Source organism: Centruroides sculpturatus, unplaced genomic scaffold (genome assembly GCF_000671375.1).
Source record: "Centruroides sculpturatus isolate CEXI.00-Female unplaced genomic scaffold, Cexi_2.0 scaffold34, whole genome shotgun sequence".
In the NCBI taxonomy this organism is placed as follows: Eukaryota; Metazoa; Arthropoda; class Arachnida; order Scorpiones; family Buthidae; genus Centruroides; species Centruroides sculpturatus.
The window spans coordinates 1,098,964-1,121,562 of NW_019384328.1; the positions used below are offsets into that span (position 1 = coordinate 1,098,964).

The window sequence follows — 22,599 nt, forward strand, 5'->3', positions numbered from 1 at the left end:
GATTTTTGGATATTTATATAATCTTTAGGATTGTTTATACTTCCGTTGCAAGGTTAAAACTGATGTCATTAATTGCAACGGATTATAGGCTAGTTCAAAAACATTTGAAAAGCTTGTTCGTTTGTACTAAGCGTTCAATTTTTACAGTTTTTATCTTTTATTTGCTTTTTCTTGAGAAAGGTCATTTAACATGACCGAAAACGTGTGAAGTAATAAACTTCGGCTGCAAGCTAAGATGTATTAGTAAGTTTTGTTTGTTATTTAAGGTCATGATATGAAACTTTATTGATTACACCAGAACAGTGGCATGCCGTGACATTTGATGATAGGGAAGCTGTGTTTCCTGTAAGAAGCCAACTTCAAGAGGCAATCAGCTAATTCTTTAAATGTATTTTTAATAGATTTATCTGACATAATTAATAAATAGTTATTAATAATTATTAATAAAGTTCAATATAATTACCTCTGTTATTAGATTCAATAGATTCCCTATGCCCTCTAAATGCCAATTCTTGCTTTGATAAAAACATATAACATCTATTAATTTAAATATATCTATTAGCCGTAACTATCTTGTTATAATTTTCAATATTTATTTTATATTATTTACTAATGTTAAATTCTATTCCACTTTGATTTCCAAATTGCTTCAAATACAAAAGAATCGATGATTTTTCGTGTCTTTGCCAGCTAAATTGTCAAAGCCATTCTTATTCCACACACTAATTTCATTTGAAAATGGTAGGCAAGCCAACAAAACAATTTTTGCATTTTTATGCATATCCATCTTATCGTGAAAATGTCAAACAAATTTTTTATTGAAGTGTTTATATTTAACTTAGGCATTGGCCTCTCTCTTTTAATAATGTTTTCTTTTTCATTATATGATCTTGAGCCAAAACTTTTTTAAAATAAATTTTCAATATCGCAATAACATTCTGAATCGCTAGCCACGATATAAGTGCTAAAATTAGAAATAAAATTATAAAAACTTACGTGGTGAAATAAAATGTGTGGTGGATATACATACCTGGTACAAAATATTCTTCAATTGTATGAATATACTTTTAAAGAAAATTATAATTAAATATAGCTTTGAAAAGAAACGTACATAAAAATAACATAAAATCTTCTTTACTTTTTAAATCTTAACCGCTTAGTCAAATAGCTCCCTACAAGTGGAATCAGAGACGGTCCTGCTAGGTGTGTGGTGCGTGCGTGCACGCAGGCAGCCAAATCCCGAGGGTGCCGATACCGGTTAATGTCAAATGCCTCTTTTGTTGCATCACTAGTATATCTCAAAGGATGCGACAGGGTTGTTGTAAATTTTAAACATTTCTCACCATAGCTGTAAAAATCTAAATATGTTAAACTTAATAGTCATTTGTTTTCTAATTCATTTTAGGACCAAGTATCCTCAGAAATTTCCAAAATTTACAACTTTTTGGTCACTCTCATTGAACTGGAACAGTTTCTGTCTTTATTACATTAACAATATGAAGAAATCTGTCTCCACTGTACTCGGCTAGAGCTGGTTCGGTTAAGTTTTTAAGTAAAATTCCATCTCTTTCAGCAGGGTTTTATTTATGTCCCCAATTCCCTAATCGCTTAATTATTTAACTACTTCTTAAGTAGAAATAAGTCGAAACCGGTTACTTTGAACTCGAATATTTATAGTCGCGGGAAAAAAGTGGAATGAAAAATTTTTATGACAACGGATACATAAATCGTAAATGTTAGGAAAATAAATTCTAGAGCTTTTTCTGTACCTCATGCATCTCTCTCATTCATTAAATTTAGTTGTAAATGATGCTGTCAAAGTAACAGTTAATTTTTTAACATTATACAAGAATTGTACACGTTTTTTTCTACATCCCCTTACAGATGGGATATACGAAATCGTAATATCACTGGTTTAACATTAAAATCCATAAATAATATAAAATTGGAGAGCGGAATTAAAATAACATATTTTAATGGGTTTTTTTTAACTCCTGTCAACTATACAGAACTATCATAAAAACATACCAGTAAATTCTTATCGGTTGAACTAAGTTATAAATCTACTCATGATTCACATAATTTGGTGAGGGCGGCCAAATACCTAGCAGGCAGGCGGCTAACAGCTCAGAACTGGTTCTGGATAGAATTGGATGCGGTATACCTGCAGTATCCATCCAAGGCTTCCACCAGATAAACTGGGTAATGTTGGTGCTCTGTAAAGCACATGTGTGAATCTGGCTTTTTGGATGCTGACAATACAGCGCTTCCACTCCGCCACTAATATTCGAATATACAATAGCGATCTTATCTTTTTTTTCATGTGTAGTATAGAAATTTGTAATAAGATACATAATGCGGTTATAATAAAATATTGTGCAATTATTTTCATATAATTAAAATTAATATGTATTTATATTTTAGAAAATTCAAGGGAAGTGGCGTATCCATCGCTTCCAATAACGGCACACCACTGCACCAGAACAAACTAATGTACTGTATGTATGTATGTATGTATGTATGTATGTATGTATGTATGTATGTATGACTCAAAGTGTTGATTGTATAATCAAAAATCATAATATATGGTAACAGACAATGAAGGACACTTTTATTAATAAAAATATCTATTATGAAACAAACTGGCAAGTTTTTAACAATTACTGTAATTTTGTATGGCTAATTTACAATGGCATATACTCCACACAAAATTGCAAGAATGAAAATAAAACCTTCACATAACCTGCCATATTGTATCCCATGCTTCTGAGGCAGCCATTGAAAGCAAGATAATTACCGATATGTAGTTTAGAAGTTACAATCTCAAGACTAAAATATTGCTTTTTCTGTTTTATTTCTGTTAACTGATCACTTCAGATACACATAAATAACCAAGCCTAAATATGCTGTAATAATCATGTTAATTTCCAGATTATTTCATCAGAATTGTACATTTCTGTGCAACCATTTTTGCATAGTTATTTTGGCATAAGGAAAACTCTCTCCTTAAATTTGTTATTATTATTTCACATTAACGTTACTTAATTCAATTTTATTGTAAAAGTGATGTGTAATAATGAATTATTCTGACACATTTATAGACAATGCTATTTATTAACAATTATCTGCCATATTTTGCAAATTAAAGTTTTTAATTAGTTATATTTTTTCTAATTAACAATTTCATCTTTTTAGAATCATTGAATTATTAAGATTTAAAATAAAAAGTTTTATTATATAAAAATAATTTATCTTGTTATATCAAATAACAAGATAAACAGGAATTAATAAAATAAATCCTATAATTAAATTAATCAAAATAATAATTAACAAAATCAAAACTAAAGATGACATTACCTTTTTGATTTATTTTTTGAAACTCTAACTTAGAAACCTATTTTACATTAATAAAACTAACATTTGTATAAAATTTAGCAAAAACAATAGTCTAGTGCAATAACGTAAACACACAAGTGCATGCCTATGTATTGCCTTCATTAATTCACATTTAAAGACGCTTTACATAGTATGATATAATACTTAGCCTTAACAAGGAAATGGCTACAGAGAAATCTTTCTGAAAATGGAGAAATTCATCTCTGCACTCACTGGCAATTCCCATAATTCAATTGCAGGTATTTATAAACTATCCCATTATGTAAATCTATATATATATAAATGGACATGTATGTCCCTATGTTTCACTTTTCCGCCAAAACTACACATCGCATGTGAATGGTGTTTGTATGTGGTATTAGCCCCAAGTCTCCATTCGTGCACCAGGGGGGTTGCGTCTCGATAGCTATAAGGGAGATATGAAGCTGAAAGTGGTTGAAAGTGGCTTTCTATTTCAAATGTTTTGTTCGAATTTGTTCGAATTTAATTCAAACATAAAATTCGAATATTCGTTCGATTATAGAATGATTGTAAACGTTCCAGAAACATTGAAAATAGTTCGTTTGACTTGACGTGAACAGGAGACATTCAGAAATAGAATCGGGACCAGGTCTCTAATTAGTCTGGAAACGGGGGACCTAATTCTTGCATTCTGTGAAAACGGGTATAATTGGCTATAATGTAATTATCTTAATCTTCACTATCGTTACTTTTTGCCCACAAATAAAAACCCAGCGAAGCAGGTCCTTGCAGCTAGATTCTAGATTAATTAACGCACGTTCGTAAAGTCGAACGAGTTAAACGAGAATGATGTCATCGTTATTCTTATTTCGTTAGACTTTTCGAATGATTCATTTAGAACTAAATGGCTGTTTCTAAAATCAAAGATACGAATGTTGCTAGTACAGCCTTATCCGAAATATTTTTCTTAGATTGCTTCAGGTAGACATTTACTTCAATCATTTCATCTTTTAATTCACAATTTAAACACTCGAGTAGATTTAGAAACATTGATATCGTCGGGCGCCATTTTCTTAACGAAGTGAACTAACTCTTTCCTTCGTGAACTTCGTTAGAGTTTCGTTCGAAACGTCATCACCGCAGAGCATGCGCACTGAGCGAGGCTACTACTATTCGAACGATTCGTTACTAACGCGTTTAACTCGTTTGACTTTACGAACGTACCCTTAGAAAAACAGTCTTTTATATATAAAAAACAAAAACTATATTACATACAAATGTACGAACAAATAAAAACCCAGCGAAGCGGGTCCTTGCAGCTAGTTAAGTATAAAAATAAATAAATACAATTTATAATTTTATTTTATGATTAATTTCCTTTTTACAGTAATAATAATAAAATAAACTCAAAAAAAATTAAATATAAAATAATTATAAAGTGAATCAATTTTAATTTGTGATTAGAATTTAGCAACCTCTCAGCATAAAATCCAAATGTAACTTATCTCATTGTATAGCCTATATCCTCTCTCAAATTAGCTTTCCTCTGAATAAGCCTCAGATTGTCCACATAAAATTACAGTATATTTATTATATTTCTCATAACAGAATTAAAGATTTTAAAACTTACAAGTTTAAAAAAATATTTTTTCATTTCTATTATTTGAAATAATGATTGCAAATTCATATTGAAAAGTAAGATTGACCAAAATACCAAAATTATGCATAACTACTATTTATTACCTGCATAGGAATTTGAATTCTTTGTAAAAGTAAGTATGCCCAATGAGCCATTCCACTATATTTTGGAGCAAGTGGATGCAAAAAGACTTTTTTATTTAATAAATCAAGTTTTACTGCATCAAGTTCTTTGTTGAAGAGTATATATATCTGTGAAACAAATTTATTAATGCCTCGTGAAACTTCCTAAAAAAATAAATGATATGATTAACATTAATCATATTTGAACATTTATAAGTCTTTAATATTTAAAAAAGTAATAAGTATATAAATTAAAGAAATCAATATATTTCAAATTATGAAAAATAATCAATACACAAAATTTTAAAAACTACATAATGATAAACAGTGTATTACACTTATTCATAGTATGAAAATAAACAAATACATCATTGTTAAGATACTGTTGACTATAAAACCTCTATACATAAAAACATCATAATAATTGATATTATTATAATAAAATATTGTGATAGACAATATCATATGAAAGCATATTGCTATTATAAAATATTATTTTATGAATATGTCTGATGCCTTAACATTAAAAAATAAAGTAAATCTTCTCACCCTACTATCAAGTTTTATACAATTTATATCAGGTTCAAGCCCTTACAATACCAATGTAAAAGGTGTACTTCTATGGTGCATGAAAAAAATTAATTGATAGACTCAAAAATTAAATAATTTTTTGTAAATAGTCTGAACTACTAATTTNTTATTAACCATATATTATTAAAAATGCATTAATAAATAAAATACAGAACCGGGAATGGTAATTTATGGTTTAGCCTAGTGACAAGTAGATTCGGAGACAAGTAAATTCGACTTACGTCGTTTTTTGACTTACGTCGTTCTCCTGGAACCAATTACTGACGTAAGGCGAGGTATACCTGTAGTACCAAATCTTCAGTGCGATATTATTATTATCCAAAATTAAATTAGAAAATTTGAAAATCTGCAATCTCAGTTTACAAGAAAATTTTACTAATTCTATTCACCAATATTTAAAATCAGGAAGTTTGTGTTCAAAGATTTTGAGCTGGTAGATTTTGAACTTTAATTTTTATACTCATCAACACAATCTAATTAATCTAAATTACAAAATCATTGAGTTGAAGGAAAGAGCTATGTTACAAGTTCTCCAATTTGTCTGAAAGTGTCCTGATATGTCTGAAAAAATTGTCATATACAAACTAAATATGATTTTGAAGTTCATTAGATAATGTATTCTAATGATAAAACAATCATATATAAACATGTCTAAGCTTAATAGTTATATTTTTTCCCATACTAATAAATACTATTTTCCATTTTCCATGGTGGGATACGTATTGTTTGTTTGTAATTCTTTCATGTGGTATGTATGTGGCAAGATGTTTGTAACATCTTACCATATACATTACACAAAAGTTTCGAAACATTAGGGTTTCATAACAGCACACACAATCTACATACTAAACACATGTAACAGGAAATTCTTAAACACAGATATATATATATTATATATATAAATAACATGCAAACAAAACATTTCTTTTCTGTAGTAATGCCTTTATTTTGGTCCAGAATAGTGCTAGGCACTGATATACATGCTGTGTTGGATATGCTCCAAAACAACACCACATAATAACAACAATATGGTTATAATATCAGACACAACTAAACAACACTGTTTACATTATCATACCTCCTATATGTGGACGATATCAAACTTTACACCACACAGAATCAGCTTCTTCATCTCTTACAAACTACACACACACACACACACACTTATATGATATATAAATGAAATTTGGTCTAGACAAATGCAAAAATACTCCACATTGAAAAAGGAATTCTAAAGAAAAAAGAATCTGTATTCAGAAATGGAGATATTATCAAGTCCATGGAAGAGTGCAAGTTTTACAAATATTTAGAATTTCAACAAGACAAACTTACAGAACATGCATAGATAAAACAAAGATTAACACTTGATTACTAGAACAGGTTACATGCAGTACTAAGAACACACCTAAATGCAAAACATGCTATCAAAGCAATTAATATATATGTTGTCCCTGTGCTCACTTATTCTTTTACAGTCTTTTGGAGTCCTTGTACTCACTAAACATGCACTTATTGTCTTTATACAATAATTACATAACATTACAAAAGTTAAAATATACTTCAATAAAAAAAAATGCTTACCTCTCTGGCAGAAATACTTGAAAATGCTTGTAAAATTTCTAAACCATGACTAACTGTTTTCACTAAATCAAAACCTTGTGCAATAACATTTAAAACACTTCTTTCTAACTCTTGAATACTATTCCTGAAACTTAAAGTTTTAAGAATTTCTTTAATAAATTTGTATAAACTTTAATATTACTATTTTAATACAGTAAAACCTTATTATTTCAATATCAAATAATTCAAAGTAGCACGTATTTCAAAGTCAAGTCTAGTGCCCAGCCAAGAGAATAGGATTTTGCATATACAGTAAAATTTCTCTAACTTGAAGCTCCAAGAGTCAAGAAAAAATTTTGAGTTACTATTGATTTGAGCTAGAGAACAATAGTAAACAAAAAATGCCAATCTGAATAGTTTTATATTTTACTTCTCTTGCATTACATGAAGAATTTTTGATAGTTTTTTTGTTTTAAACAGTCCATGTAACATCTTTCAGCATAATGTTCAATGTAACTAATGAAATCAATCTTGCAGGTACATTTTGGATAGAATAAATATTAAAATTTGAGTTAGGGAAGTTGAAAGTAACATAAATAAATATCAGAAAATGATGAAAATCTTTGACTTGGAAAAAATTACTCGACTTTTTTTATATATTTTTTTAAATAAAAAAAAACAATTTGGAACTTGACTAATAATCTTTTATAAAATATCAATCAAATTAATTATTAAAAATTTCTTAACAATAATGGTCATTTTAAATTTTTTTATGTTAATGAATGGCATTCTTCAAATCTGAATCAACAGAAAAAAATTTTTGATCTGTATTTTTGAAAATCTTATATATTATTTGTGGGAAGGCAATTAGCTATATGGTCATAAAAAATAAACAAAAAATATTGGAAAGCATTATTTTTGAAGACTGGAAAAAACAAAATAAAGCATATTTGAGAGTTTTTCAAAATTATTAAACAAATCAAAATTTATATTTATTTTTACAATAAATTAACATTTATAGAACACTTCAAAATAAAAATACAGTAAGACCCCGCTAACACTGCCGCGATTAATGCTGATTTGATATAACACAGTTTGCTCAAAGCCTTAAAAAAAGCACATAATTTACACTGTTTCAAATTATTGTGATATTTCATTGATTCATATATAATACAATTATTCCCAAACACGAACCAATCAGCAAAAGACGGCAATTTGTCATAGTGCTGGACTTTCCTTACATCTATGTTTGTTTGGTGCAATTTTGGAAAAAAATATATCATCATGGATGATATTGGAAATATCGACTTTGCTTGGCAAGAATTAACTGATAAATGCATGAACGAAGTGTGGAAGAAGTTATGGATGAAGGTATTCAAGAATTCTCAATGAGAAGAGCCTATTGCTGTATTGTTATGTTGACCAAACTCAACCTGAGGCTACACACCATATTTTAAACCATATGATTTGTATATATATCTTCACTTTACCTTCGTCTGTCCTATTTGTTTACTCTTCTATAATGTTATCGTCTTCCCATTGACTTGAGTGTGTGGGTGGACTGAGAGGAAAGGAATGAATGGAAGGCTTTTGCGAGGGGATATGAGTGGACTAAGGTAAGAGGAGGAACCAGGAGGAGTTAAGAAGGGGGAGAACGAAGGGAGTTAAGGGAGAGGAGAAATGACGGCAGACGGGAAGTGAGACTAAAAGTGAGAGGAGAAGGGAAAGGATGGGAGACTGAGAGGAAGGAAGTGGAAAGGGGAGATCGAAAGGAAAGCCTCCCCTGTAAGTTTGATTGTATGGTGAGAAAAGAAAGAGAGGACTTTAGAACAAGAGAAAGAAAAAGGAACTTAATTGAGAGGAACCAGACGGATCGCCCCTTTTGGATTAATATCTCAGTGTGAAACAAGAATTAAGTGAATCAGCCCCCCAGACCGACGAGAAGCCTCATCCACGAGCCCACACAATTCAACCTGCATCATCAAGTTTTGGGTACCCTCTTTCCTTATTCTTCTCTTTCACCTTCTAAATCTTCGAATAAGCTGGCTATATTCAATTAGTTTAAGTAGTAATAGGAACCTAGTATTAAGTAAGACAATTTTAGTTAATCGGATGTTCGGTTCGGAAAAAGGGACAACTAGAATTGTTGGTATCCTATGAAATCTGTATTTGAACTAGCGAGTAAATAAATAATTGTGTTTTATTTTATCTGATCTGGAGTGTGCATCTTTATATGACTTGCAGATTTCACAAACCTAATCGATATAGCAGGACTAGGAGATGTAGACAAGCAGGATATTGAGGAGTTACCGCAGGTTTCTGGTGAGAGACTTACTAACAATAACCTTTGAAAACTAGCAGAACATGGAATTCACATGGAACTGGAAAACAGAGATTCTGAAAATGAAGAACCCAAAAAATTTCTCTACAGATTCCCTTAGTAAAAGTTTGGTAATGATAACTGAAATCGTTGATCAAATTGTAGCGAATGATCCAGATTTTGAAAGAAGTGCATAAGCAAAATGAGGCGTTTTGGATACAATCTTCTGCTATCAACATTTGCCTAAGAAAACAAAAAAGCGACAAATGAAACTTAAAGACTTTATTACAAAAGAACAAGAATTTCAGAAAAGCCAGGACCTTTGTCACAAAAAATGAACTTTACATTTCTGTGTGCATATGTTTATGTGTTATTTAATATATATTATTATACAAATTAATATAAAAATAACTTAAAATTAAAGTAAAATCTATTTATTTTTGGTTTCATGATCCCCTTTCCCTATTTACTCTGTGTTAAGATGACCTCGTTTAATTAATTAATGTTGTTTCATTTAGTGCTTTATCGTCTAGGAACATGGTCTTACTGTATCTTGTAAATCATATTTTTTATTAAATCAAATATAACAAATTAGTAATTTAGTTAAATCTAATCTCTGAATATTCCTTGATTATTATTTACTGAATTTGGAAAACATCTTTAATACCAAGGAATAAATATTTAAAATCCGTTTACAATTTCCATCAAAAATTAAGTTAGCATGATTAATAAAACATATTTAACCAAATTGTTTAAAGTGTTAATACAAAAGTTAACACAAAATGAGCAATTATTTATTCTGACATCACAATGTCAGGCTGCAATTTTTAATCATATTTTTCTAATTTATTTAATTTAAAATATATGCTTTCCACCTCAAATTAGTAGTTCCCTGTCCCTGTACATAATACTTTTCCTGTTAACAATAAAATCATGCCATCATCTATCTAACTCCTTACAGGAAAAAATTTTTGAATTGAAATAGCGTGACTTCCAGTTTGCATTGAAAATTCATATAGTTAATCGTGGCCTCCTGCCTCTAAGCTTCTGTATCTGGTTTCAGCTTTATCTATCTAACTCAATTCTCAAGAATAAAGAAAGACAGACAGACAATGGTGGGAATTTATAAGTCTACAATTATTTCTAATTGTATCCCAATAATACTAACAGCATCCAAAATATGTTGTTGAAGTATTGTGACATTATCCAGAAAATGTTAATATATTAATATAATTCCAAGAGCATTTATTATTATAAATAACTTCTATATTAATGATTTATTCAAAATTTTATTTTAAAAGCATAGAATTAATATTACATAATATATTTATTAAACATATATAAAAATTTGTTGCTATTTTATTTTGCAAAAATTTAAATATTTATTTATAATTTTATGTATGTATTTTCAATCTTAAATTTCAAAGATATCATAATTAACTTACATTCTATAATGTTTATGCCATGTTGTTGACCACACATCAAATGCTGAATTTTTCGCTTCACTTAATAATTTTAAAGAATACATAAAATTATCTTCTATTTCTTTTAAATTTTTTGTAATTTCAAACCCTTTCTGTCCACTAAAATTTGGAAGTGATATTTGTTTGCCATCTTGCCAACGACCAAACTGCATTTCACAATCACATACCTTAAAATATTTTGAAACAAATATTTACTAAACTTCACAGAATGCAATAAAACAAATTATTATTGAAATTCATATGAAAAGACACCAAAAATAAAAAGAAATATATTTATATTTTAAAATAAAAATTTTTATAAGGTTTTAAAAATATATTATCACATCCTTGTAATAAAGAATCAACAAGTGCAATACAAAATAAAATTTTTCTAACAGTTATCCAATATATGTGTTACTGTAAATGCTCGAATTATGGTAAATCCTAAGATCTTCCAGTAAAACCTAAGATTTACCAAATCTTTGTGGTAAAAGTCAGAAATGTTCTGCGATCAACATTAATTTAGAACTTTTATCAGCATTTACTCGGTATACCTTAGGTTTTACCTCGGAGACATGATAAATGTTAAAAAAATAGTCCCCGATTTTCACACTGCACCACGCTGTCACCTTTGCTCACTGCATCCTATCGTTTCACACGTTAGAACATGCACGTTAATTCTAATCTTGTTTGAGATTTCTCTGTCTAAAAGTTATTTATGTGTGTGAAACGGAGATTTTATGAAATAATGGATGAGCTCATTGCAAGCAAGAAAGATGATAACTTTTATCTCAATAGGGACAAATATGCAAGGTGTTTGGAGGAAGTAAAAGCTGTAAAGAACATGAAAAAGAAACAAGCTGTTCATTACAGGCGTATAAAGCATTATGACATTTTGACTATAGGTGGCGAAGCAAAACTAATTGCGCTTATGAAGGAGGAGGATGGAGAAATAAGATATTACATTTGTTACGAGGACTTATTCAACATTCTCGAAGAAATGCATGTTGCTGTTGGCCACGATGGAAGGACACGGATGCTTAAGGAATGTAACCACAAGTATCAAAATGTAACAGTTGAGGCTACTATGACATATTTGAAGCTATGTCAACCTTGCCAAAAAAAACAGAAGACTTTGAAAAAGAGCATTGTCATCATGAGTTCATTTCACTTCACAGTGAAATGAACTCATGCTGTCAGGTTGATCTAATAGATCTACAAACTACCCCAGATAAAAATTATAAATTTATTTTAGTCCAAATTTGTGATCCTTCGTGTGCTTCAAACTAAACACGCCGTAGAAGTTGCATACCATCTTTTGGATATTTTCACCACTTTTGGAGCGTCGCGCATCCTTCATTCCGATAATGGCCAAGAATTCTCTAACCAAGTTATTGAGAGTTTATGTTCCATGTGGCCGGATGTAAAAATCGTACATGGAAAGGCAAGACATAGCTAAAGTCAAGGATCAGTGGAACGTGCTAATCAAGACAGAAAATATGTTGAGCACGTGGGTGGAAACCAATCAGTTATCAAAGTGGACAGAGGGTTTAAGATTCATCCAGGCAATGAAAAATAGAGCATATCACGAGAGAATCAAATGTTCTCCCTATGAAGCAATGTTTGGTTGTCCAATGAAAATGGGTCTTGCAACTTCAGCAATCCCTAGTGATATGATTAGAGTTATAAGATCTGAAGAAGATTTAGTGAAGTTGTTGCATGTGCATGACAATACGGAACAAAATAATGATGTCGAAAATGCAATCAAACAAGATAATGAAAAAAGCATTGTTGAAAATGAGTCAGAAGGGGATATAGACAATAGCACTGTCAACAATAAAACACAAGAAGATGAAATGATTATTACTGAGAAGATGAAGGTAAAGCAAATAACCGATGATTCCAATGTAACGATTCAGAGACAGAAAACACGATTGAGTCTCAGGAAGTTCTTGTAACTATAGAGCCAATACCAAAAGAGATAGAATCTGTAGTCACTATAAGAAACAACACAAAATTGAGTTTGGAGAAACAAGCTGAAAAAATGAAAGCCACATCTGTTGATAAATATCCAAATGTGAAAATTGGCCAAAATGTAGACTGAAAGTGCCTGAAATTGACAAAGCTAAAACCAACCCAAAAAGCATTATTTGCAGTTGTGATAGATGTAAATGAGTTTTACCAACTAGGTACCAAAATTGGAGTACTAAAGCAGCTTTATACGCAAAATCAATTTAATCTCATGCCCTGAAGACTATCAAGATAAAAGTTGTTAAAGATAAAGAAATGAGTCTTCGAGAAGTTGTCGCAAAATTGTCTTTGACCGGAGGACAAGGTTTCAAGAAATGCAACCGCCTAAAAAAATGCGTAACAAAGAAAAGTGCTTGCAAGCCATCAGGATTACTTTGTAACTCTAAATGCCACGATAGCTCTCCATGTTGTAACGAGTAAAATCCTTTTTTTACTTTTATTAAATAACAATGAATACCAAATGATAAGAAAAAAATACTGTGATTACTGATTAGCTTAGCCAACGTAGGCTATTATATTATTTTTGACAAGATAATTTCATTTTTGTTATGTTAAAAAAAGTATTTTTAAACTGTTTCACTAGTTATTAATAAATAGGATTTAGTAAGTTGATTGTTTATAATAACTGCAATAAATGATTATTAAAATACTCATAGTTTTATTTCCAAAAGCAACATTTACTAATTGTCTTTAGTAAAACCTAGCATGTACCAAATTCTAATGCTAAGAGCCCGGAAAATCATCTCACTTTATAAAAATCCTTACATTTACCAACTCATATTGGTAAATCCAAAGATTTACAAGTAAAACCTAGGATTTACCAATATACGGGCTTTTACAGTAACATGTGCAACAAATCTCATATTCTAAAATCTCATTTTGAAACTTGTTTTCCATTTATCTGAAATATTTGAAAACTAGTGTTACAATATATAAATAATTTAAAATCTTATCATAATATATCAAAAACATTTTGATAATGTATAAAAAGTGAGTCTTATTATATCCTCTTCTATTTAAAAGAAAAATCATTTCTTCTTAATGCTATACTTAATATTGAAACTTAAACTTAAAATTTCAAACTTAAAATATTTTTCTGCTTATTACATTTTCCATCATCAGCATCAAAATTCAGAGCAGAATAAAATATAATTAATCAGTAAATTATAAACGTATAGTAAGAATTTATATAGTCAAATATCAGACAAAAATCTCATTATACAGGATGGGCCAAAAGTAGGTACACAGTTAGAAATCAGTCAGTATGTACTTGTTTATCTGTATTTTTTCATATAGTATGTAGACATAGATATAGAAAGATATAGAAAATTGTATTCAGTCCTTGTTTATGTATCTCAATCACATAGATGTCCTCCCTCACGTGTTGACTAATGTGTACCTACTTTTGGTCCTCTCTGCATTTTATCTTGCATCAAATATTGAAAGCTTTACAAACAACTTTTTCTCTGGTGTTTCATTGCTTACATAGAATCATGACTCAGTTTTGATGAGATATCTGTAAGGAGTTCCTTATTTCTTTCTGAGGATATATAATATTCTTCTTCTCTCTTTACTTTGGGTATATCTGTAAAGATAACAGAGAATGCTAAAAAATTATCCTATACCAGTTTCATTTCCAGGATTTTTTTTACTGAAATTGTGAGAAGTAGAGAGAAGTAAAAGACAGTGGGTGCAGATCTTTAGCCATCCTTTCATCTTTCCTACTTCCTTCTCTATCTGAAAACAATGAATTTTATTCACAAGTGGTCCATTAAATGTCTTTTTATGACTGTGGTTATAGTCTTCGTCAATATAGCCTAAATATTATAAGATGCAGACAGGACTATAAACTCAGAGCTGCTGATAACCATAATGATCCTAATGATCATTCCATTATCTGCATTTCTTCCAAGTTTTAAATGGATTCAAGATTTTCTTCTAAATAAGAATAGCAAATATTTTGATCATGACAAACTTTTAATATTTACTGCATGTACAGTATTTTGCCACAATTTCCTTCATCGCAGACAGGCCTGATCTACAATGAACTGACCAACATGGGCTAGAAAAAAATATCCTGATCTTTACTAATCATGACAAATTGAGAGGCCACATTGGGTTTGAATCTACATTCTACACAACAGTAGACTATCAACATTTAATTTAAAAAACCTAAATGTACTGGAACACAGCAATAATAGTTATATAAGTTAAAAATAAAAAAAAAACATTCACAATGTGCTAAACTACTGAAATATTTAAATTTTAAATTAATGAATTATAAATTAAATACAGTAAGACCTTGCTTAATGCGGGGATGCGTTCCTAGACAACAAAGCGCTAAGCGAAACAGCATTAAACGTGGTCATTTTAACATAGAGGAAATAGGGATAGGGAAACACATGACCAAATATAAACAAATTTTACTTTAATTTTAAGTTATTTTTATATTAATTTGCATAGTAATATATATTAAATAACACAAACATATGCACACAAAAATGTAAAGTTCATTTTTTGTGACAAAGGTCCTGGCTTTTCTGAAATTCTTGTTCTTTTCAATAAAGTCGTGAAGTTTCATTTGTCGCTTTTTTCTTTCCTTAAGAAAATGTTGGTAGCAGAAGATCGCATCCAAAATGCCTCATTTTGCTTTTGCACTCCTTTCAAAATCTGGATCATTTGCTACAATTTGATCAACAATTTCGGTTATCGTTACCAAACTTTTACTAAAGAAATATGTAGAGACATTTTTGGGTTCTTCATTTTCAGAATCTCTGTTTTCCAGTTCCATGTGAATTCCATGTTCTGCTAGTTTTCAAAGGTTATTGTTAGTAAGTCTCTCACCAGAAACCTGCGGTAACTCCTCAATATCCTGTTTGTCTATATCTCCTAGTCTTGCTATATCGATTAGGTTGAGTTTGGTCAACCTAATGATACAGCGATAGGCTCTTCTCATTGAGAATTCTTGGATACCTTCAGCCATAATTTCTTCCACACTTTGGTTATGCATTTATCAGTTAATTCTTGCCAAGCAAAGTTGATATTTCCTATGGCATCCATGATGTTATATTTTTTTCCAAAATTGCATCAATCAATCATTGATTTAAAGAAAGTACACCTTTTTGCCACGTTTTGCTGATTGGTTTGTGTTTGCAAATAATCGTATTATATATGAAACAGTGAAATGCTGTGATAATTTAATCAGCGTAAATTTTGAGCTTTTTTTAGGCTTGAAGCAGACCGCGTTATATCGAATCAGCGTTAAGTGGGGTCTTACTGTATATGTATAAATACATAATAAGCTATTACCTCAATAACATCTTTGCATCGTTGTATAAAAGCATCAATTGATGCAAAAACACCAACTTCATCTATATCCCAAGGAACAGATGAAAATTTCTTATGCATATTTGAAACCTAACAAAAAATTAAATAAATGAAACTATTTTTTTAAGAAAAATAGATAAATTTTATGTATAAATATTTTTAAAATATTTTGCTAAATAGATTTGCTTAAAAATAATATTTAAAAAATTAATCAAAGCAAGAATAAAACAAAAAAATTATCTGAAAATTAAAGTTTCTAATAACATTAAAAATTTGTTAATTTTTAACTTTTGACATATGAAATTGTTGTGTGTGTTATTTATTTTTACCTTTATTGTATGTAAATATTTTTTTTATTTATATAAATGTACTTATATAGTTAATCTTAGAGAGATTATCATAGTAAAATAACACTCAAATTTTTGTTGTTTATTGTTTGTTTCTAATTTTTGAATTCTAAAAAATTCTAGCTTATAAACTAGGATTTGTCAGAATTTAGAAATTTGTAATACAAATAATATTCAGCTTTGACTAATAAAATCTGCTGCACAAATTCAGACCATTCCCATTGGTCCGATAAATAAAGGATGAATAAACATTAAGTCAAACAGTCTACAATCGTTCAAAATCATCAACACTATCCAGTTGTTGTTGACACGTGGGAACATTGATGACTTAAACAATTCCATGATGAAAAGAGAACAACAAGTCTAATTCCCATCGTCCCAGCTAGCCAGCAATGACGTTTAAAGTGTCATCACTAGTCAACATAGAGTGACAAGACCAAATTCCCACACCGGATGAGTATATAACAGCTGCACTCCTGACCTTTGGGCAGACCATTTGAGGACAACAGACATAAACAATAGTAGTACCACCATAGTAGCCAATGGCCCTCCAGGATTCCAAGACTCTCATACCACCATATTCCATTCTCCGAGATAGCCATAGACCAAGACCCATTTGCCACTCTCCAAGCTGATTTACCTACATAGAAGACTCTGTGCTGGATGCTGACTTTACTTCAATTCATCCCAAAAACTCTCTCTCAGTCAACATAGACTTAAGTAGCTATCCGTTATACTAAATTTGACTTTGGTCCCAAATGATAACTGATATATTTTAGTCCTTAGCTCATTAAATTTTTATTATTTGTTAAATGAGTTGTGCATGGACTCACTTCAGAGAATGGTCAACCTATCAACAGACTCATCACACCTCCCCACTTGACAAATAGCCCTCCTATTTAACTCTAGATAACTAAACTTAATTTTTAGTTACATTATAACTACACATTCGTCGAGCGGACTACGCATTAAAAAACGTTAATATCAACAAAATTGTTTAATAAAAATAGCAACTTGTTACATGGCACAATAGTATGGTTAAATAGGAACTAAATAAGGGCAAAATATTTAGGAAATAAGATTACATGCAGTTGCTACATATGTTAACATTATGGGGGCTGCAAAATGCATTTTTGCATTTCATGCAACAGTGTTTTGTCATTCATCGAGCTTTCGCTGGACATAAATAGCATATTTTACACGGATTCAATGAAGAATTAGTAGGAGCTTCTATACTGGGCACATCACTTAGAATATCCTCTATCATGGTTATGATATCACGCCTCAAAGGCACTGTCTGTAACCGCTGTTGTAACCAGAGCTCCATGAGTTTGTCTCCCATCTTAATAAAGAAATTCCCACTGGAACATCAGTTTTTTTGTTTCTAACATTATTAGAGACATAGATAGATTAACTGTTGATTGCCAATAGGTTTAGCATATTATAAAACATGCATAGTGGCCACTTTTTGGGTTTGACTCATATTTGAACACATTTGATGTACTGTGTCTACCGCACCCTTTGTACTATTATAAAAATGTATTATTTGTGGTTTTCCTGCATTTTCATCGAAGTTAAGTTGACCACGAATAGTCGACAAAACATAAACAACTTTATTTGACTTGACTTTGTACAAAACTAATGTCTTATTGCCGTTGTAACAAAATATTGAAGTACTAACAGCGTATGATTTAGAATTTTTTAATTTTTCAGGAATTTCTCTTTTGTTACTTCTAAGAGTGCCAACTAAGATCAAATTCTAAGGTGACTTCATTAGTTCATCCACCAAAGATACAGATGTGAACCTGTTATCCATAGTAATGTTACAGTTTGTTTCAAGTAAAATAGATGTTATTTCATTTATGAAAAACATAGCCAATATTTGTTTCTGAGGATCAGTACCTTTTCCAAAATAGGGAAAGGCATTTATCATGTACTAACTGTTTACATCTGCAGCCATGACAATGTACATAATGTACATGCCTTTGAAACAAAGTTACATAGTACAAAATGACTTCTAATTACTTAACACTGCATTGAGTAATAACAATCCACAAAACCTTTTTATAAGTGTTGTCTCCATAACAAACTGAACCACCTAAAGCAGACCTCGGTGGAGGTCGAAATTGTTCGTGAAGTTTGTTACAGAGACAACACTGTTATAAAAAGGTTTCGTGGATTGTTAGTTACATAGTAACTAAACTTTCATCGAGCGGACTACGGGATGGCGGTAAGTCAATTTCTAATTGATGTGTGAACACAATTACATCACACACTGCACTGTTTATTCAAATTATTAAGGTAGAAAAAGAATGACGGCAGGAAGCACGGGAAAGTTTCTGAATTTCACTTTTGAGCAGACATACATCGTCGTGTGGACGAATGATTAGTTATCTAGGGTTAAAAGCCATCCAGTGACAATGTGAGTGAGCCTTACTGACTCATTACTGATCTAAAGAAAGGGGCTAGAAGCTATGGAGATATTTAAGGCAGGAAGAAATGGTATGTGTATTAATTATAAGGAGAAAATGGTTACCCAGCAAAATCTGTAGCATGGCAGATTTTGCTGGGTAACAGCATTTAAAGAGATGATTATTGAGCATGTGCAATACAACTACGGAACAATTTCACATGATAGTGTTTGGAAGAAATTCATATCGAATGTTTATTTGAACAGTAACAGCCTATTTGTTAAAGCCTGAAGAAGAGCCCAGGAGGGGTGACGAAAACATTCATGATTCTAAAAATAGAAGCACTCTGGTTAAAAGGTTTGAAGAGTATTTTATTTTCATAAAGGAAGGGGTTTGTTTAAACCAGTATAATTGACCCCCAGGCTTCTCACACTTCTGTAGCTTTAGTTTATTATTTATAAGAAAAACAACAGAAGTAAATAAAATATTTTTGTTAAATTAGATTACTTTACTATAAGATAAACAAACCGATCAAAACAAATCATCTATTTCCTTTTAGAAAAGTCCAAAAGAAAAGACTGTGAATGGAGACAGCAAACTAGTGATTTTAAGACAAGATTTTCTACATGCTAAATGCTCACAATTCAGCTAAAATTCTTTTATGTATTTAAAATTAAAAAACAAATCATAAATATATATCAATTTAATAAAATTTTAAATTTTATATAAAATATTTACATTTAAATAAATGTCTTTATACTTCTCACAACAGTCCATACTTTCTAATACAGCCATCTTAGTTGATATGGCATACATTTTAAAAAGTCTCTCTAGGTTTATCTCTTGACTACATCTCCTGATCAATTCATTATTAAGCTATTTTAAATAAAAACATTTTCAAAAAATATTTATAACTAGTTACTAAAATATTTAATTATAAAAATTAAAATAAATATTTAATATTAATTCTAGTTCAAATGTAATACAATTATTAATTTTCAATGTATAAAATCAATATATCATACTAGACATCAACTNAATGTAATACAATTATTAATTTTCAATGTATAAAATCAATATATCATACTAGACATCAACTTAAAATCACTTCTAGAAAAAACTAATTATTAAATACAGAAAATATTAGGGATAAACTTAAGTAGTAATAGCTGTAGTTCCTCCAATGCTAAATAGCATACTGGGCAGCAATTATCCTCCATCAATTTCGATCACGGGTGAGGGCTTCAGCTTCCTCCAAAGTTATGTTGAACATCTTCAAATCTTGAAGAAAAGTTCTATGCGAAGTATTCCTGGGGTGTCCTCGTGGTCATTTGGCACCAGGAGGAACCCATTTCATGGCTCCTATTGTTCTCCATACAAAAAATGTGGCCAGTCAGTCAGACTCTTCTATGGGCAACAATGTTATGAAGTTTGCACATACCACTCCTTTGGAGAACCTCTTCATTGGTGATATGATCTAAATATCATCTCTTTAGGATTTGTTTTAGGCAACTCTGTTGGAAGACATCGAGCCTTCTATTGATGTTTCCCGATGTCAACCAGGACTCACTAGCATAAACAGCTTTCAGAGTCATGATGAAGGTGAACAGATGGAATTTGGTTCTCAATGAGATGAATGGTGAGATCCAGATTTTGTTCATCCACTAGAAAAGTCTTTACCATTGATAAGTCTTTGGATGTGTTCTCGAATCTCCATGTTTGCAAACAGATTGTCATATTGACTGTCGCTGCTTTTCCAATATGGCACTTCATGTCCATTTCTGCATCACTATTTTGGGAAATAACACTACCCAAGTAGGTAAATCTCTCCACCTTCTCCAATCATTGTGCTGCGACAATCACTTCTGCGTTTGGGCAGTGTCACATACATGCACAATTTTCTACTTCAAATTAATAAACTTACTATTAACTTAAATTTAGGAATGCGGTCAAAATTTATTTGTGGACAGCTGTTAAAGAGCATGGATGAATTTACATTAAAAAATTTTACAGATGGAAAACTGTCTTTAAGGTCAAAAGTAAACCCACTAACAGAAACAACACTGCTTTTTGGAAATCCTTACAAGATTCCAAATCACAGATGAAGGCTAACATCATCACCACTCTGAAGGCTGACAAGTCTGAAAATATCGTGCTTCAACCCCACTTGCTGTCTTGTTGGTACGGTGAATACAAGACAGCAAGTGGGGTTGAAGTGTTCAATGCCTGGTCCATTTTAAATGTCTTGCATCAGAAACTTACGCAAAAGGAAATCATGAAAATGGAGAAATGTAAATGGAAGCGAGTGTCATTTTCTAAAACTTACTGGGTTGATACAGGATACATAAAGAATATGACAATCTGTTTGCAAACATGGAGATTTGAGAACACATCCAAAGACTTATCAATGGTAAAGAGGTTGAAATAAAAACTTTCAAATCAGTGACAGTTGAAGACAATGATGTTGAAGGATGTGATGGAGTTAAAAAACCTAACTCCGTCCACTAGTAAGGCTGATTTGTTTCTACTATATAATTTTTAGCTGATAATGATTACTTTAATAGTTCAGTGAAACACAAAGATTCTAATCCAAAGAAAAGTGATAAGTATAGTATTGTAAGGAACCAAAGTCCGAGCGTTATTTTTATTTACTTTTATTTTGCTTATTATTCTATTTTTGCTTGGGGCTTATTTTTTTTGTTAGGACGAAGGTTTCCTCACCATTCACCTTAGTAACTTAAAAATAGAAGAAAAACCAACTCACCGACGAAAGAAAAGCGCCGTAGAAAAACTCGTGCACACTTGCGCTTTCCGAGCGGAAAAAAGTAAGTCCACACCGAGGAAAAGGGGGGGGGGAAGACCCCACAACCCAGTTAGGAATCGCTAAACCTTAAAAGAATAAAGCATCCCGATAATTGTTAAAAAGAATAATGTAAAAGGTTAGCGAAGTATTGTCGGAAAATAATCTGCCAGATAAACGAGAAAAAATTTAATGTTACAGATAAGATGTAAATGAGGAGAGTGATCTCATTCAGAACTGTGACGTCACCTCACACTATAAAGCCTCTAACTCAAGTGAAAACGAACGAGGTGAACTCCTGGTAGCAACGAGCTTTGGTGAGCTTCGTAGCAGTGAACATAAGTTAGAAATAGATTGATTTGAGTTTGTCGGGTTGATTCTTATTGAATTTCATTGAATAAATTATTGTTTGATTTTTACTAAATACTGTATATAGTTTATTACTAGAAGTTTAATTAAATATTTGATTTTTGTTATTGACAAACTTTGTCATTGTTTAATTCGGTGCACGCTTAAAGTCCAGGCCTGGCACACTAACGCGAATCCGCGTAAAGTACCCGTTAGGGAACGGCTATTTCCGGCATGCAGTAGTGTCAATAATCGTTGGAAAAGTCGGAAAAATAATATAGTA

At 30.9% G+C, this 22,599-nt stretch overlaps 1 protein-coding gene across 1 annotated transcript in view; it reads right to left on the bottom strand.

Moving 5' to 3' along the window:
* LOC111628805 (dynein heavy chain 2, axonemal-like) overlaps positions 1–22,599 on the bottom strand; it is a 116,449-nt gene that overhangs the window by 48,402 nt on the left and 45,448 nt on the right. The window contains exons 7-11 of the mRNA XM_023372652.1: positions 19,907–20,044; positions 16,393–16,500; positions 11,035–11,240; positions 7,291–7,420; positions 5,101–5,283 (exon numbers count right to left, since the gene is read on the bottom strand). Coding sequence (XP_023228420.1) covers positions 5,101–5,283; positions 7,291–7,420; positions 11,035–11,240; positions 16,393–16,500; positions 19,907–20,044 — 765 coding nt within the window. The remainder of the gene's footprint in view (positions 1–5,100; positions 5,284–7,290; positions 7,421–11,034; positions 11,241–16,392; positions 16,501–19,906; positions 20,045–22,599) is intronic.